At 51.9% G+C, this 18,220-nt stretch overlaps 1 protein-coding gene across 3 annotated transcripts; it reads right to left on the bottom strand.

Annotated features, from left to right (window-relative positions):
- Nucleotides 1–558: 558 nt before the first annotated feature.
- Nucleotides 559–16,783, bottom strand: Rapgefl1 (Rap guanine nucleotide exchange factor (GEF)-like 1). 3 transcript variants are annotated; one of them, NM_001080925.1, is made up of 15 exons: nt 15,895–16,783; nt 13,230–13,308; nt 11,238–11,373; nt 10,913–11,010; nt 7,581–7,693; nt 7,279–7,446; nt 6,395–6,492; nt 6,159–6,281; nt 4,272–4,450; nt 4,103–4,193; nt 3,589–3,639; nt 3,387–3,474; nt 3,139–3,203; nt 2,729–2,783; nt 563–2,492 (listed from the first exon to the last, which is right to left on the bottom strand). In NM_001080925.1, the coding sequence occupies exons 1-15, from the start codon at nt 16,412–16,414 to the stop codon at nt 2,368–2,370; spliced, it is 1,989 nt and encodes a 662-aa protein (NP_001074394.1). In that variant the 5' UTR covers nt 16,415–16,783; the 3' UTR covers nt 563–2,367. The 3 variants fall into 3 exon arrangements, with proteins under 3 accessions (XP_017170054.1, XP_006533474.1, NP_001074394.1); XM_017314565.1 differs by lacking the exons at nt 10,913–11,010; nt 15,895–16,783 and having other exon boundaries at nt 559–2,492; nt 13,230–13,302; XM_006533411.3 differs by lacking the exons at nt 11,238–11,373; nt 13,230–13,308; nt 15,895–16,783 and having other exon boundaries at nt 559–2,492; nt 7,581–7,725; nt 10,913–10,988.
- Between the last annotated feature and the right edge of the window lie 1,437 nt (nt 16,784–18,220).

Here is an 18,220-nt window from a genome sequence, read left to right as displayed (position 1 = left end):
ATGTCAAGGTCAAGGGAGGCTCAGACAAGTTAAGAACTCACAGGAGGCTATTTAAGTGTATGATGTCTTCTGGAGTGCAGGCTACCATGAGAGTTAATACAGGCTCAGTATGCCTCCAACTTGGGAGGACTGGTAGCTGCTGGGCTGCATGAGTAGCTTGAGCTGCCTGCAGCAGACAGACCAGGGTTAGGGGAGCAGGCCTGCCCCATCGAGCCCTGTAACTTGGACTTTGTGCTAGGCCTGCGCAGCCTCTGCTTCAGACCCTGCAGGGTTAGAAGTGTGATCACAGGTCTATGTGACCTAGAACAAGTGAGGGACAAATGTCTCCTGCGTTCCAGACACTAGACACAGATCTTGTCAGGTTGGCACCCCCATCTCTCTCTCTGTTTCTCTCTCACACACACACACTCACACACACACTCACACACACACACTCACACTTTCCAGGTTACTCTAGGTAGCCCTGCTGGGAGGCCTTGAGTGCTGGGAGGGTAGCTCCTATTCCCTCTCTCAACCCCAGTCCTTCCCCAGCTTCAGAGAAAGAACGGAGAACATAAGGAAGTTGGTTCATAGACTTTAGTGTATTTTTTTTTCCTTTCGAGCAGTTTCTGCAATGAAGGCTAGGTCTGAACAACATACATGGTTCACTGTTAAAGCTACAGGGTTGGGGGATGGGGCCCCTGAGAAATCAGCGGGGCAAGCATCAGGACCAGAGGCAAGCAGCAGCCAAGGGCTGGGGGAGGGGGCAGCGTTTGTGGAGGGCTGGGGAACTAGAGGGGGTTGCTGAAGGGCTGCAGAAGAGGGACAGGATGTCTGGGCTGCCGGGGCACAGCTAGCATTGCAGGGAAGCAGCAGAATTTGGGAGAGGAATGGTCACCATCACCATTATGGGCCAAGGGGTGGCATGGTCACCATCACCACTATGGGCCAGGGAGGTCGTATGGCATGTCTGTGGACATTTTGCCAGGAACTGCTGTATAAAAGGGACTGTACATAGCCTATAATACAGTGTTTACATATGATACAAGGTCCGTTCCCTCTTTGGGTTTTAAAAAATAATTGTACAATTCCAGAGCTTTGGGTAAAAAATATATACACTCCCAGAGCAGGGCTGATTTCACAGCTGTCCCGGCCACTGCCACCTCTTCAGTAGGGCCAGGAAGGAGGGTGCGAGGCTGTGCCAGGAAACCTCACCCAGTAGCTGCCGGGAGCCCCTGCAACCCCTTAGTAGTGGAGGAAGTGACAGGAGAGGTAATAAAGGCCCTGTCAAAGCTCAGCTCCATCTTTAGAGCTGCCGCTGTCTCTCTTCTCCCCAGGTAATGAGGAGCTATCTGCCCTAGGTACTGAGACCCACCCCTAGGCTCTCTAGAAAGACAAAGGGGGATGGAGACAGGCAGACAGACAGACAGACAATGGTTGGTGGCAGACACAGAACCAAAAGGAAGCTAACAACTCCCTCCTTAGCAGTGAGAAACCCCTCAAAGCAGAGAGGTCTGGGGAACAGGTACCCCCTAGCTCCGGATACCACTGCGTCCCACCCAGTATAAGGCAGAGGCAGGGTCCCAGAGGCAGCTTAGGCCTGCGTTTCCCTGTTTCCCTGAGCATCTTTTAGCCTCTCTCTCACTGACACACACCCAGAAGCTTGGGTGGGGGGTTTGCAGGGACTGATGGGTAACTCTTCTGCCCACTGATACGTCCTGCCTCCAGGAACAGGTTGGCCCACAGTCTTGCTATGTAGGACAGCAGGTGGGGTTGGGCAGGGAGTGACTGGAGACATAGCCAACAAGGGTAGCACCAAACGGAAGGGTTCTTCGAAACGATTGTGACACTCTCCCTACATTATCAGATGCACTCCTGCATCCTAAAAGGGGACATGTACATTGTACATCACACACACATACACACACACACACACACACACACACACACACACACACACACACACACACACACTAATCCTAGGGGGTGTATATCCAGGGACCAGTGAAACAGTTGCCCGCGAAGGCGGCTTCCAGTGCCTCCCATCACAGCTGTGATCCGGGAGCGGGTGCTTCCTTCCTGCATGGGAGGTGAGGGCTAGAAACCCCATCTCTGGAACAGACCTCCCTTGGAGAGCAGAGAGGTGCTCCTCCGTCCCTTGCCCAGAGAGGCCAGCCACCAGGAGCGTAGCTTGTGTGTGAAGGAGCAAGGTAAGAGGACCTCAGCAGGATGGCAGGCTTATGGTCCTGGTAGGCCAACCCAACTCCACCTTGTGATAGGAAACGCCTCCAGGGAGAAGGTGGCCGATGTCTGTTGAGGGCATCGTGCAAAAGTGCTTGGGTGCCAGGTGCCAAGGACCGAGGCGGGGGCAGCCAGGCCCTCTCACTCTCACTGACTATTAGCCTCCAACTTGTAGGAGAGCTCAAAGAGGTGGTTCTGGTTGTCGATGACCTGGAACTGGCGCACGTACGCCTTGGTCTGCAGGTGATGTGGGGATGCCTCCATGTCCAGGCCTGGGGTGAAGAAAGGAAGTGGTGGTCAGCCTCCCAGCCCCCCTTTATCCCCTACATGCATGTCAGGCAGGGCAGGGCAAAGTGGGTGTGAAGGGGGACAGGTGTTGGCAGGCGCCCAAGGCAAGAACAGAGAACTGAGCAGTCTAAGAAAATACACACTTGAACGTGGCGCTTGCTCTCCCATCCCTCTGCCGCCACAGTCCTACCCGGAAGCTCACTGCGCCCAGGGTACTCACAGAGGGGCCGGCTCCGGTATTTTCGGATTGTCCTCACTTTCTCGGCCACTGAATGCTGGAAGACGACAAGGAATTAGCCCCGAAAAGGACATAGACGGAGGCCTTCCCCCATGTACTCTCTATGAATTCTCCTACTATCTTCAGTCTCCATTGACAGGGCCTCTGAAGGGCTGAAGGCCGGGTAATAGCAAGGTGCCAAGAGAGGGGAGGTTGAACTACCCCCCAAGCTGCCTGTCAGCTTTGCCTCTTGTGGGTGGGTTGCCACAGTGATGCCACCAGGGAGACAGGCTGGAGTCTGTTAGGCAAGCTGGGCAGCGGAGAGGAAGGCTGCTATTTGGGGGAAGTGACGGGAGGGCGAGGGGGAAGGCAGCCCCTCAACTCACAGGACAGGGGTTGGCAGTTCCACTCACCAGCTTCTCAATATTCACCAGACCATCTACGAGGGTCTTGCTCCCCTCATGTAGGAAGGTCAGGTCTAGGGAGCAGGAAGACAGCTAAATGTGAAGACGGAGCAGGAGAGGGAACCCGTCCCATTGGCTATAATGTGCGCATGCGCAGTTCTCAGCAAGTGGGCGCCCACAGCTGAGTTGAGAGGGGACTAAGGGGACTGGGGGATGGGAGAAGGGAATAGAAACAGCACAGCCTAGGAGGGACTGACCTTTGAGGATCAGGGGCACGAACGGAATCAGAGGGGGCTTCATTTTGGAGATGACTTCTCTGTAGCTTTTATGGTTCCGGCAGGGGTCCTAGCATTCCAAACAGAAGGTTCAGAGACAAATGGGCCTGATGTACCCCCACCCCCCACCCCAAAGACGTCTCCCATTCCCTGGGGGCTGAGAAAACAACGCAGTTCCACTCACCGTCAAGCCCTCAAATTTACGGAACAGGTTCTTGAATTTCCCTGGCAGCTTCTGCAAAGAGTTTGAAGGAAGGAAAACAAAAGAAAACAAAAGAAATGTCAGTGTGGTGCTCCCTGAGTTTCATGGGAGCGTGTGACTAGTCTTCCTCGGAGAGTTATAGACATATTTCCAGAGGGGAGGAGAAATGAGAAGGTGAGGGCATAGAATCAGGGAGCTTGGAACTGCCCGAGAAACTTCACACAGCACGGAAGTGCTCCCTCCACGTGCTGGCTGAGACCCAGGAGAGGCTCTTAGCAAGGCCACTGGGGTAGGATTCTAGCTTTTTAACAGCTTGCCAACATAGGGGCAAAGCTCTATGTCCTGAGTAGCAGAGGCCAGGAGAGGGCACCTGCTTCTCACTGGCACAGAGATTCCCCACAAAGCAGCTGCATCAGGAGGCCCGCACTGGGGAGAGCCCACAGATCCTGGGGTGGGACAACTGTGGGCAGAGAAGGGAAAGGTCAGGTCGCCTCACCTCCCAGGTGAGCCGCAGGCGGCTGACAGCCGCATTGTCCAGCCCCATGACCACAGCATAGAAGGACAGCAGGTCCTGGTTCTGCTTGCAGCTGTGCGGGAGGGAGGGAGGCGGGGTTAGAGGTCACGGGGTCGCGGTGCCCTTCCCAGCCTCCACCAGCAGCACTCACATGGCTGCGATCTTGATGAACTTCTTAAGCAGCTGTACACGCTTGCCCGGGGCCTCACAGAGCAGCACCTCAGTGGCCACCCAGTGAGTGACCTCGCTGCAACGCTGCAGCAGCAACTCCAGGTTGGCTGTCTCTCGGCGGCCACGCTCCCCGTGGAATACGTAGTCCACGAACTCCAACTGCATCAGGGCGGCAGAGGAGAGGACAAGGTAGGATATGGGTAAAGAGATGGCCAAAAAGTGGGAGTGGGTGGGTAGGGGAGTGGGGGTGGGTGGGTATGGGGGACTTTTGGTATAGCATTGGAAATGTAAATGAGCTAAATACCTAATAAAAAATGGAAAAAAAAAAAAGAGATGGCAGCACGGAGTGCATGGAGAGGGAGAGAGAGAGGTGAGCGGGCAGGGAGATAGAAAAATGGGGACAGGACAAGATGCAACAGTCCTGTCAGTGTTAGCACTAGTCACTACCTACTGAGCACATAGACACCAGGTGCTTGCTACTCTCTTATTCTCCCCTTGTTTTCTTTCTTTCTTTCTTTCTCTCTATCTACCTACCTACCTATCTACCTACCTACCTACCTACCTACCTATCTATCTCTCTCTCTTTTTTCTAAAGATTTATTTATTATAAATAAGTACCCTGTAGCTGTCTTCAGACACACCAGAAAGAGGGCATCAGATCCCGTTACAGATGGTTGTGACCCACCATGTGGTTGCTGTGATTTGAACTCAGGACCTCTGGAAGAGCAGTCAGTGCTCTTCAGTGCTCTTAACCACTGAGCCACCTCTCCAGCCCTTCTCTCATGCGCATGTATACATTCATGCACATGCACGGACAACTAAAAATTAAATAAATCGTAAAATAAATTTGCCAGGCATAGTGGTGCACACCTTTAATTCCAGCATTTGGGAGGCAGAGGCAAGTGGATCTCAGAGTTTGAGGCCAGCCTGGTCTACATAGTGAGTTCAAAGATAGCCAAGGGTACAATCTGAGTCCCTGTTTCAAAAACAACAACAACAACAACACATTACGACTTTTAGATTTCCTATGTGTTGGGGGACGGGGGCTCTGTGTGTATGTGTATGTGCACATTTCTGCAGAGGCCAGAAGAGGGCATTAGAATCCCTGACGCTGGAATTACAGGTGGTTGTGAGGCACTGGAGCTGGAGCTGGGAACCCCACTGACCCTCTGAAACACCAGCACTCTTAACCTCTCAGCCAATTTTCCAGCCCTCATATTTTTTTTTGTTTGTTGTTTTGAGCCGGGGTTTGATGTATCTCAGCCTGGCCTCCAACTCATCATGAGGCCCAGGATAATCTGGACCCTTCTTGCTTCCACTTCCCAAGTCCTGAGACGACAGGACCACCACGCCTGAGCGCCACCACACTTGGTTCACTCAGTGGTGAGGACCAAGCCCCGGGTTTTGTGCGGTAGGCAAGCACTCTACCAACTGAACTAGACCCTCAGCTTAATATTAATCTTTTTTTTGTTTTTTTTGTTTTTTTTGTTTTGTTTTGTTTTTTCAAGACAGGGTTTCTCTGTATAGCCCTGGCTGTCCTGGAGCTCACTTTGTACACCAGGCTGGTCTCGAACTCAGAAATCCTCCTGCCTCTGCCTCCTGAGTGCTGGGATTAAAGGCGTGCGCCACCAAGCCCGGCGGCTTTTTTACGAATCTTGACAAGAATTCTGATTCAGAGTCTACAGAAGCAGCACTTGGGCCCCAAAACACTCTGCTGAGGAGGTTCTCTACCATTTTCCCAGATGAAGGGACAAATTCCTATAAAGCTTGTGACTGTGCACTGCCCACGTGTGAGCCTTCTAGCTAGGAGCGTCTGTCAGGAAAGCAGACTCCGCACGTTCCAGCCTAGCACAAGCCTCTGCCTCACCTCGTGCACACATCGGAAGAGCTCCCAGTGGAAAGCAGTCAGGTGATTGGCCACATCTTCAGGCTCCACCCGGTGGATCTCTGTGTCTCCTGGGGAGACCTGGACCTCCTCCGGAAGGGGTACCTGGTGGCAGGTGGGGGGGTGAGAGGAACTTGGCTCCCAGTGGTAAGGTGAGAGACTCAGCCCCGCCTCTCGCCTCTCTCATTACCAGCAGAGACGGGTAAAAGGATTCTTACTAGGGCCTCGTAGCTGTCCCGGGTACAGGCAAATAGGTGGCTGTTGATACCCAGCGTGGTGAAAACGCAGTCCTCCGTTGGCTGGAGGAGGACCTTCTCTGCAGAGGAACAGGCTGTTCAGCTTTGGCCACACCCTTCACATACCTGAGCCACCATCCCCCTTCCCATGTGGGAGTCCACAACACTACGCTGACACACATCCTAGACCATCAGGACCAGCATCATCACCAGCGGAGGCCATATTTATCTGAAATTTGTCAAATGATTCCCTTCGCCTTTATAGACTCCACCCCATAGGTAGCTCCTCTCTCACCCCCCTCATCCCTGAGACACTGGACAGGCTGCGATACTTTTTCTTTATGGAAAATGAGGATAAGAGGAACGTGATGGAGCATGCCTGAGATCCTAGCATTGGGAAGCAGAGGTAGAAAAGCCTGCAAAATCCAGACCAGCCTGGGCTTATATATGATATCTTGTCTTTCTTAAACACACACACACACACACACACACACACACAAGCTATGCTACATTGCTGGCTCTCTGCCTCTCCATAGGATTGGAGCCTCCCCTATGTCTTCAGTTTGAGGAAGAAAAAAAAAAAATGGAGCATGTAAGATGCTGAGGAGAGGTGTGTGTGAAGGACCTAGAACACAATCTCCAAGTAGGTATCAGGAAGTGCCCAGGCCAGAACAACAGTATGTTCCACATTTAAATATTCATAGGAATCTCCAGGGAAAGCTGGTCCAAACGCAGATTCTAATCCTGTAGGTTTGGGGTAGGGGCTCCCAGGTGATGTACTCACCAAAGCTGGACCCAGGATGGCACTTGAAGCCTCAAGGGCCTGGGATTTAGTTTTTAGCCCTGCCTAGTGTGCTGACTCTCACCTCCAGAGGAAGCAACAGCTACAAGGATGAGGGCATCCTCGCGCTCCGCAGGCTCCTCCGAGTACTGCAGCTTCTCTGTCACAGAGCCCAGAATGTCTTGCACTGATGCCGAGAGGCGACTGCGTATGGTCACGTAAGAGTGGTCAGGCATGTAGACTCGGCAGAAAACTGAAGAACAGAGACAGGTTAGACGCCGTGAAAGGGCCTTCGGAGACTCCGCTGCTGGTGCACAAAGGCCCACAGACCCAATCACCTCCCAGACCTTCTCCAGAAGCTCTGCTCCTCCTAAGGGTCATACTCACTCTCATCGGAGCCCCTGAATGCCACTCGGGTCTGCAGACAGGAATCTATCCGGCGGAAGTGTCGGAAGAGCGGCTTAACCTGCTTGCTGGGCGGCTGGCTCTCTTCTGGAATCCTGGCATGAGCATTGCTGGGCATCAGCAAGCCCTGCCAGGCATATGGAGCACCAGGCAGGAACATTAAGCAGGGGTAGGACAATGACCAGCACAGGACAACTGTCCAAGTGGCCCAGATCAAATGCCACCTCTTTCAGGGGCTCTTCTCTGGTCCACCCACCCATGAGGAAAGATGACTCGTCTCAAAAGCCATAAAATGATGGAACAATATTGTTTGGGTTCGTGTCGTCTTTTCTACCAGATTGACAGCTCTTGGGGAACGGGATTATTTTTTACAGTCCTTCACCCTTCATGTCCTGCCACACTCAGCACAGGGTAGGTAGTAGGACATCAGATGCCTGAATTTTGCTGACAAGGGTTTCACAGTCTGTGAAGGAGACAGACATTGCAGCTACTTCTTACACCAGCCAGGAAGTGTTGGTGAGGTGACAAAGGTGCAGGAGGGGGAGACTTGTGGGTGGGGGAAGGAAAGTTCCTGAAAGGGAGAAATCTGAGGTGTTTCCATAAAAGAGACGGCCTTTGACCAGAGCCCTGAAGGATCATGGGAAGAAAAAGTAGGAAGGCACCAAAGTTGCCAGAAAAATAGATGAAGAGGGGGTGCTGGAGTGATGGCTCAGTGGTTAAGAGCACCAGCTGCTTTTCCAGAGGACCGGGGTTCAATTCCCATCACCCACATGGCACCTTACAACTGCCTGCAACTCCACCCTCAGGGGATCCAACATACAGACAAGCAAAACACCAATGTACATAAAATAAAAATAAATTTAAAAAATAGGTGAAAAGGAAACATGAGAGGAGTCAGAGAAGATCAGGAGGTGGTGAGAAGGGAAGGATGCTGATGGTGGCTTAGGATATTTAGATGATCGGGTGGTGGGAAGGGAAGGATGCTGGTGCTGGCTTGGAGACATTAGAAAACGGATGCTTTGGGAACAGGGAGGTGAAAGACTCCTTTAGGAAAGTCTGCAAGATACCTTTGGTGTCAGAAGGGAGAAAGAGGCAAGGCCAGAGGCTGAAGTCCCGAACAGGCTGTGGCAACAGCCTAGGGGAGTTAATGAACCGTGTAGCAGCAGGAATGGAGCAGAGAAAACCAAGGGATGACTTGATGCACTCGTGTCCTGATGCTAGGGAGGTCAATTCTGGGGATTTTTGCCAACTGTTGTTTGTTTGTTTGTTTGTTTGTTTGTTTGTTTGTTTTGGTAAAAGTGGGGATTAAACCTAGGACACCACACATACTAGACAAGCATTGCACCACTGCTGTGTCTCAAGCCCTTACTATTTTTTTTCGAATCTTGAGATGTGATCTCATTAAGTTGTCCAAGCTGGCCTTGAACTGATGATTCTTCTACCACTTTAGCCTCCCAAATACCTGGGATCACAGGGATACGCCACCACGCTCAGCTATCGACCAATACGTTTTTAATGCGTATGGGTATTTTTGCCTGCATGTGCCCTGTGTACCATGGCAAGCCCTACACTTAGAGTGTATAAGAGAGCATCAGAGCCTCTGGAACTAAACTTACAGATGGTTGTGAGCCCATGTGCTGGGAATGCAACCTGGGTCCTCTTGAAGAGCAGTAAGTGCTCTTAACCACTGAACCATCTCTGTCACTCATGTTAGCTAAAATTTAAGGACAGCCATTGGATGCGTATTCATTCATACATACACCTGTTATAAACTTTTTTTTTTTTTTTTTTTTTTTGGTTTTTCGAGACAGGGTTTCTCTGTGTAGCCCTGACTGTCCTCAAACTCAGAAATCTACCTGCCTCTGCCTCCCAAGTGCTGGGATTAAAGGCATGCGCTACCACCGCCTGGCACCTGTTATAAACTTAAGGTCAAATAAATCATTGTTGAAAAGACAGCTTCACCAGGCAGTGGTGGCACATGCCTTTAATCCCAGCACTGGGAAGGCAGAAGACAGGTGGATCTCTGTGCGTTTGAGGCCAGCCTGATCTACAGAATGAGTTCTAAGAACACAGAGAAACCCTGTCTCAGAAAACAAACAAAACAAAACATAGCAAAACCTGTGCCAGGCACCATGGAAAAGCCTATAATTTGACTTTAGGAGGCAAATGTGAAAAAAAAAAAAAAAAAAACTGGGGCAAGTTTCAAGGACTCCATCTGAAAAGTAAGTAAATAAATAAATAAGAAAAGCTAGGTATGGTAGCGCACGACTTCAATCCCAGCACTTGGGAGGCAGAGGCAGGCGATTTTCTGAGTTCAAGGCCAGCCTGGTCTACAAAGTGAGTTCCAGGACAGCCAAGGCTACACAGAGAAACCCTGTCTCAAAAAACCAATAAATAAATAAATAAATAAATAAATAAATAAATAAATAAATAAATAAGAAAGAAGAGGGGGAAAAAACCCAAAAGGTAGTTTTTCTAAGTTCTTTTTACTAAGTTTTGTACTGCCTCTGCTCCAGCTTATTCAGGCCTGCTGTGGAGGTAGTGGAAATACTATGTAACTACTGCAGATCTCTTCTCAACTCCACAGTCAAGGATACCATGTTGATAGCTTGAGACAAACCATGGTGAGAAAATTTACGCCATGGGAATCAGAGCTATAAACTAGAAAACTGGGCTCTTTCCCAGAAAGCAGGGGCTGTTAAATACCTGCTGGAACACTACCCAACTAATAGGAAAAGCAGACCAAAAACTAAAAGAATGGAGCTGGACCTGGTGGCACAGGCCCACTCGGAACCCTGAGACAGGAGGATTGCTGCTGGCAGAAGCCGTCTTGGGCTACAAATTGAGCTGGAGGTTAGCTTGAGCTATAGAGTAAGTAAGAGACATTGCCCAGCTCCTTCCTTGCCCCTCTAAAAATACATTGATTTAGAGACATCATTCTGTGTGATTCTATGTTACTCTCCAATAAGGGAAAAGAGCTGAAAGAAAATCATATTGAAATATTAAAGGTGCCGGAGAAATGGCTTCGTGATTTAGAGTACTGGCTGTTCTTGCAGAGAGGACCCCATTTTGTTCCCAACACCCACTTTGTAGCTTATAGCCATCTATGACTTAAGTTCCTGGGAACCCTCTTCTGACCTTGGCATACCCAAGCATGGAGGTAGTACACAGATATACATGCAGATAAAGCAATATAAATAAATAAATAGCTTAGAAAGCAAGCAAGCAAAGAAACAAATAACTGATATGTTGAAGCCACAAGACCAGAGGCAGCCCCTGTATTAGAGGAACTCAGGGGTCCCCTTTCTCCTCACTTTAGCTCCACTGTCTCCACCAGCTGGTGTAGCCTCAGTGTGTCCTCTCGGAGGTCCTGGTAAAGAGACTCATCCTTCATAATTAGTAGATACAGTTCCTAGGGAGAGGGCACAGGATGTGATGAGGACAGATGTCTCATCGGGACCACTCGCTACAAGGCCTAAGGCAGGGTCTCCATGCCTTAAGCACTTGGGAATCCCACAGAGCAAAGCCCCAGGGCATCTTTTTGCTTCCAGGTCCCCAGCTTGAGGAACATGAGTCCTTCATAGGGGCCCCTGGCAGAGCTGAGAGCCAGCTCACCCACCTTTCCCCTCCCAGGCCCACCTTGATAATGTGGCCGGCCCCTTCTTCCTCTTGCAGAAGTCCTTGGTAGGTATCCAGGAAATGGAGGAGGAGAGCAAGGCAGGCTTGCTTCCGACCCAGCCCCTCTGGACCCTCCACATTCCTTGACTGAACAAAGCTGATGCCCTGAGTTAAGTAAAAGTTCTGGATAACCAAGGACATTGAGAAAGGTAAATTGTCCCCCAAAGATCTGGGCCTGGGTACCAGAAGGGAAGAAGGTTTTCAGGGCCCAGAAGCTAAGACTCTCACGCATACCAGCCATGAGTTTGCTCAGAATGCAAATAATAAGCTTCAACTTCACCACATTCAGTCTTTGCCTGGTAAAGAGGTTCCCTTAAGGGCTGGTGAGATGGCTCAGCAGGTAAGAGCACCCGACTGCTCTTCCAAAGGTCCTGAGTTCAAATCCCAGCAACCACACGGTGACTCACAACCATCCGTAATGAGATCTGACTCCCTCTTCTGGTATGTCTGAAGACAGCTACAGTGTACTTACATATAATAAATAAATAAATCTTAAAAAAAAAAAAAAAAAGAGGTTCCCTTAAGAATATTGCCAGACCCAGCTAACCTCCGGCTAGCCCGCAAACCTGACTTTATCTCACACTGAGACCTGATTTTTCTCAGAGAGCTTAATGACATCCTACCCAAGGGCTTGATGTTAACAATTAGGTACTAAGCCAGGCGTGGTGGCGCACACCTTTAATCCCAGCACTCGGGAGGCAGAAGCAGACAGATTGCTGAGTTCGAGGCCAGCCTGGTCTACAAAGTGAGTTCCAGGACAGCCTGAACTACAGAGAGAAAACCCTGTCTCGAAAACAAAAAACAAAAAACAAAAAAAACACCCCCCCAAAAAAAACAAACAAACAAAAAAAAAAAACCAAAAAAAAAACCAAAAACCTCAAACAATTAGGTACTAAAACAATGTAATGAATCCAGGCATGGTGGTGCACTCCTGTACTCCCACCATTCAGGAGGCAGAGGCAGAGTCAGAAGACTACCACAAATCAGTGATTGCCTGGTCTACAGAAGAAGTTACAAGCTACCTAGGATTACATAGTAAGAAAACAAAACAAAACAAAAAAACCAAGTAAAGTAAATGATATATGCTGCCAAGAGATCCAATAACTAGGCCAGCAGTAGCTCATCTCTAGCTGACCCTACTGAAGCAACAGCTGTGACCCAGTACTGACACCGGACTCTAGGTTTTGAGCAAGGATTCCCTCTACCTCCACCGCCTCCAGACAGGGATGTCTCTGCGTAGCCCTGGCTGTCCTGGAATTTGCTCTGTAGACCAGGTTGCTCTCGAACTCAGGGATCCACCTGCCTCTGCCTCCAGAGTGCTGGGATGAAAAGCACGTGCCACCGTTGTCTGGTTTAGAGCAAGGACTTCAGTGGGGACAGAGTTTCCCCCTCCCCATAGTAGAACAGTAACACCTTACACATGTTCATGTGGTTGACACCTCAGTGAGTACTGATAACTGCCTCTGAGCAGCCAGCACCCTATGCCGGATAGGAGTCTCAGAGTGCTACCACACCTGCAGCAAGGCTGGTCCTCACAGCAGCCCAGAGCAGAGCTAATTCATCTATTCATCCCCATTTGACTGACGGGCCAACTGAGGCTCCAGGAGGTGAAGTGATCTGCCTGAGGCCACACAGCTGGTGAGATCAAAGGCTGGATGTGTCCTCTAAAGGAGAGTTTAGGGACTGGAGAGATGGCTCAGCAGTTAAGAGCACTGACTGCTCTTCCAGAGATCCTGAGTTCAAATCCCAGCAACCCCACGGTGGCTCACAACCATCTGTCATGAGATCTGATGTCCTCTTCTGGTGTGGCTGAAGACAGCTACAGTGTACTTACGGAAAATAAATATGTAAAAGGAAAAGAATAAAGGAGAGTTGGGCTGGGATGTAGTTTGTGAGAATAAAAGACATGGCTCCCTCCTGGTCTGTCCTTTCAGAAGCTTTAGAAAAGGATATTACTGGTGTAGCTCTTGTAGAAACTTTTCTGTTGGCAGGAAGAGGGAATGGGTAAGAACAATGTCGTCAAGAAGAATATCTGTGGAGAGCAATGGGCGTCACAGAGGTCAGAAGGGGGCTGCAAACCTTGAACCCTCTTTTTTTTTTTTCCTCTTTGGTAAGCCTGGAGCCCCGGCCACCTGTCCCGTCATGCTCTGCACGCGAGTGCACACATGTGTGAAGGTTCTGGGCAGCCGCTGCGGGGGTGGGGCTGGCAGCTGCCAAGGCAGCTGGAGGGAGGGGGGGTGCCTTTGAAGGCCATGCACCCTTCTCTTCAGTGTGGGGGAAGTTGGTCAGATAATACCACCATGCCTGAGATCTGCTCAGGAGAAAAAGGGGTCCACAGAAGGGACCATCGACGGAGAATTGGCAAGCAGAGGTTCCAGTCAGAGGGATGTGGATGTGTGGGATGTGTGTCCATCCTCCTCGATCACTCCCAACCTCACAGTTTTGAATTTCCACAGGGCAGGGTGGGGACCATCCCCATGAAAATTGACAGCGGAGACAGGCCGCCATCTCTTTATCTCAGTCTTTAAATAGAAGTCCTGTGTCCACTGGGTGCCCAGAGGTGGAAGGGTTAATGATGAGAAGGACAGGGGAGGGGCTCCTCTCTCCACCCTTTTCCCTCCACACCCCTGTCTGGGCCTGGCTCAGCCAGTCAGCCAGGTACAAGGTCGGTCGCCCTGACTTGCCGCCAGCCTTGGGGTGGGGCAGGGCTTGCTTGGCACACACAGACAGGCAGGGCACAGGGAGGGAGCCAGGTGTCCTCACCAGGACAGGTTAGGGCCAGGTCCCCAGGCACTGCTCCAGGACAAAACCATGGCTTCTGACAACCCATGGTTGTCATGCCCTGCTGCCAATGCCAGCCACGAAGGTGGAGGTGGAGGAGCAACACAAGATTGTCTACTTGAATTCATTTTGTTTCACAGAGGAGAAACTGAGGCCCGGAGCCAGATGAACTTAGAATGCTGTGTTCTCAACTCAATACAGGGGCAAGCAGAGTATGGGGGTGGGGGGGGGGGCCTAGTACCTACTGGCCACAAGGGGCTGCCTAGACCTTTGAAGGAGCTCTGGCTAGGTGAGGAGAGCCCTCACTAAGCATTTGTCGCCTCCCATGCAGCCTGGGCAGAAATCAAGAGGCTTGATAACGTGGCTTATATTAAAAATATTGGAGTGGCAGTTTAAATGGGGAGGATTCCCAAACTAGTTACTCTGGAGATTTAGCCTGTCGGGCCAGATAATATGGGTGACAAATGGGGAGTCTTAACCCAGGGGAAACTGGACAATCCGCTGTCCAAACTGGACAGCCTCTCTTTCCCTTTCTACCCAGCTACCCAGCTATGTTCTGAGAGTCAGTCAGAAGGGTCCCCAGCCCTCACGCCCAGCTCCAGGTTTGGGGCCTCGGCATAAAGAGGCCTGACATCCTTCCTCGCATCTTTCTCTCACTAGAGTGTGAATGTTAAAATGGGAGTAAAGGACAAGGAACGCGGGCAGAGTGGAGAGATGCTGATACGGGGGCTCCAGTTTGGCATCTGTTTCTTCCAAAGTAGGCTCCGGTCCAACGCACAGCCTCCCTGGGGAATGTGTCATAGAGACACAGGGTGTGTGGTGTAGGCGGGAAGTTATGGTTAAGAGAGCTGTGTGTGTCTGATATTTTTCTAATTAAATCCAAAAGGTGTCAGCTCCCCAGGGCAACTGCAGCCTGAGCCAAAAGAGGGGACCCCGACCTTCAGGACAAAAATGGAGTAGAGGGTGACACTCCACTCCTAGAGCCAGAATGCCTTGCAGAGAAGGAAGGGTAACTCCTAACACCCTCCTCTTTAGGGTCTCAAGCTTGGTCTCTCAACCCTAAGCCCCTTCTGGGTTTAGTGGAGTGCCTAGTTAGATCTAAAGACCCTGATATCTCTACATCTATTCCAACTAGCGATGTGGGGGCCTACGTTCCTCAGAAGCCCTTTAATAGGGTGCTGGCATTCTCATAGTGGGTGAAATGGCATCATCTCAGGCTTCTCAGGGTGTGGTTATTATTTTTTTAAAAAAGGCCCTCTGCTGAGGCATGGCATGGGAAGGGTGGGTGCTACGGAGGCCCAAAGCCTTCTGGATGCTGCAGTCTCCTGGTATCTTCCCTTAGAGACCTTCGAATTCATCCCCAATAAAAGCAGCCGAGTTCTGTGACTATCCACATGGCCCCACCAAGTGAGGCGCTCCTACACAGCCAGGGACTCCTGTCAGCGGTTTTCAGGCCTCAGCTATGGTCTGGAGGGCAGCGTACAACCTCAGCGGGAAAGCGTCCACCTTAGGGTGTCAGGCCCTAATTTAGGGGCGTGGGAGGAGGTAGGCAGTATCAAGGGCTCGTGGGAGACTGGCTTAAATAGCCGAGAGAGAGGGAGGGTAGTTGAAGGAGAGAGATGGTTTCCCTTCTTCCCCTAGAATGAAGCTAATGTGGGGAGGAAGGTGGGTGCGCATTACCATGCCCCTTCCCCTACATTACTTCGGGCTTCCCCTCATCCTCTACACCAACACTGAGGACAAGAAAAAACAATCAGGGAGCATCCCCCGGGCCAATCCCTCACCTCCCACCCCCAACCCCGTGCTCTCTTGCTCTGGGATGGATGAGCAGGCTTACCTGAGGCGCTGCTGTCCCTGGTGGTCCCTCCAGCCAGGCGCTCCAGAACCCGGTTCAGAAGATGCTCTGGCCGCTCGGGGGCGCCCAGGGGGGCCCAGGGTGGTGAAGCCAGGGGTTCGCCGGGGGATAGCTCATCTGAGGAGTACGAGGAAGGAGAGCGCAGGGGCACCCCAGATCCTATCGGCCCAGGCCCGGGAACCTCCTCTAGCTGCAGCCAACAGGGCCCCCCACTGCCCGGCTCCTCAGAGACCCCTAATGGCTCTCCCCCTTCCTCCTCAACGGGCGGCTCCAGCCCGGGCTCGGTTGGGGGCTCTCGGAGGAAAGCTGGGAGCAGCAGGCGAGACACGCTCTGACGCCGCTGCAGTGGCCGCAGTCCCCCGGCCGGACCGCCGCCCCCACCAGGGCCCCCACCCCCTCCAGGCCCTCCGCAGCAACCCGGACCCCCGCCGGGACCTCCAGTCACCGCTCGCCCCGCCAGCTGAGACGTCTGCTTCTTCAAAAATTTCTCCAGTGGCTTCATGCCCCCCCCCCCGCCCCTCTCTTAGGGGCCGCCGGGGGACCCAGGTGTCCCAGGCGCGGGCGGGGGGAGGCGGGGACACGATGCTCAGAGCCGGGGGAGCAGAGCCGAGGGCCGTGCCAGGCGTCGGACTGCGAGCGAGAGGTGGCCGAGCCTCGCTGGCCAGAGTCCAGTGGCCAGTGGCCGGGGGAGGTGCCAGAGGGAAGAGGAGCTCGCTCTCAGCGGCCCCCCATGCCGGCTGCGGCCGAAGGGTTGGCAGGCTGAGGGGCTGGTGTCCCCGTCTCAGCGCTCCGGGGCCGGGCTGAGGCGACAGAGGCAGCGGGCGGAGCGCAAGGCTGAGGACGCGGCGGCGGCTGCGCTCCTGGCCCCGGGGAAGGTGGCAGAATTGAGACCGCGCCCCCTCCTCCAGTCCCCGCCCCTACCCTGCTTAGGCCCGCCCCCGCCCGGCCGCGCGAGGCTTGAACTTGGGCTCTGGCGCTGACCGCGAGGAAAATTAGGACTTGGGTTTCTGACAGTCGCAGAAGGGCAAAGGCGAGGGAGAGATCTACCAAAGCAGAGGACTCCTGGCTCTTGATTACCGGGTCTCTTTTGAGCATTTCAAATAACCAGGGCATATGTTTGACCTTGGCACGCCTACCTGTGCACAGGTGAGGCTTATAAAGACTGCTGAACTCTTTGCATCTTTCCCACAATTTTATTTGGTCATTATCTTCCACCTGTTGAGAAGGGCTGGGACGGCGTCTTGGGTAAACTGGTATTGGCACTGGGGGCGGTACCCATATTCCTTTCTGATAGGGTTTAGGGGGTGGTGCAGGGCCGCCCTGTAAGGCAAGTACTGGCAAGTAGGAAAGAGCCAGGCAGAGGCCAGCAGGTTGTGGCAGGTCTAATTGGGGTGAAAAGAGATAGTAGACTGAAAGAGACGACCAAAAGCACAAGGGCATCTTAGCCCAGGTGGTAGCGAAGGGAAGCAAGACTGAAGAGATGTGTAAGTCCCCAAACTGCCAACTATCATCCATCACCTAGCACATTAGTGTATATAGCCATAGAATGGGAGAAATATTGCCCTTACTCCTGGTGGCTACGCCAGAGCATTCTGTCTCCCAGGGTACACTCCACTAGGATGGGGCTGTAGAGACAGTGTGAACACATCCAGGCTTGGTATACATGGTGAAGGAGTGGCACCGGGTTCCTGGTGGGCTGGTGTTCCTTGGGCAAAGTCCCACCCCTGTTTACTGTGCCTCAGCAAGGCATGGATGGACAGGAATGCTAAGAGCTGGGAGTGGTGAAACTGACAGGGTGTGTACTACACTTGTGTTGCTGTCGGTGCAAACTCAGTTCCATGTGTGCTAGAGCATGTGTTCACAGAAATAAAGCTCTGCACACCCATCTGGGGATTTGGAGAGGGAACAAAAAAAAAAAAAAAAAGAAAAAGAAAAAGAAAAAGAAAAAAAAAAGCTCCGATTTTGCTATGAAGCTGGATCTGAGCATTGGTTTCCTGGACAGCCTTAATTGGACACTCGGCCTCTCTTAAGGTTGGAAGTAGGAACTGGCCAGAGTGGCTTAGAGCTCCCCAGGTAACCTTTTAGGAACCAAGAAGAGGGGAGGGCTTCTCTTCTGCACATGCCACAGTTACCAGATTAAGCCGGTTGCCTTGGTAACCTCTTCTCTGGGCAGGATTTGGGATTGTCGGTTAGGAAGGGTGAAAAATTGGGGAGTGTGAAGGGTGTGGGAGCTGGAAATAAAAAGGGACCGAGAGACTTCTAGAAACTAAATGCTTGGGGAATCGGACTCTAGACCCTTCCAGTTACA

Source organism: Mus musculus, chromosome 11, assembly GCF_000001635.26.
Source record: "Mus musculus strain C57BL/6J chromosome 11, GRCm38.p6 C57BL/6J".
Lineage (NCBI taxonomy): Eukaryota > Metazoa > Chordata > Mammalia > Rodentia > Muridae > Mus > Mus musculus.
This window is presented reverse-complemented; position numbering and strand designations above follow the sequence as displayed.

Coding starts and splice junctions, on each gene's coding strand:
- Rapgefl1 (NM_001080925.1), bottom strand. CDS start 16,414: ATGAAGCCACTGGAGAAATTTTTGAAGAAGCAGACGTCTCAGCTGGCG. Junction 7,694..10,912: donor GTGGAGACAGTGGAGCTAAA/GTGAGGAGAAAG, acceptor TGCTCATGCCAG/GATTCCAGAAGAGAGCCAGC. Junction 3,204..3,386: donor CGTGCCCCTGATCCTCAAAG/GTCAGTCCCTCC, acceptor CCTGCTCCCTAG/ACCTGACCTTCCTACATGAG.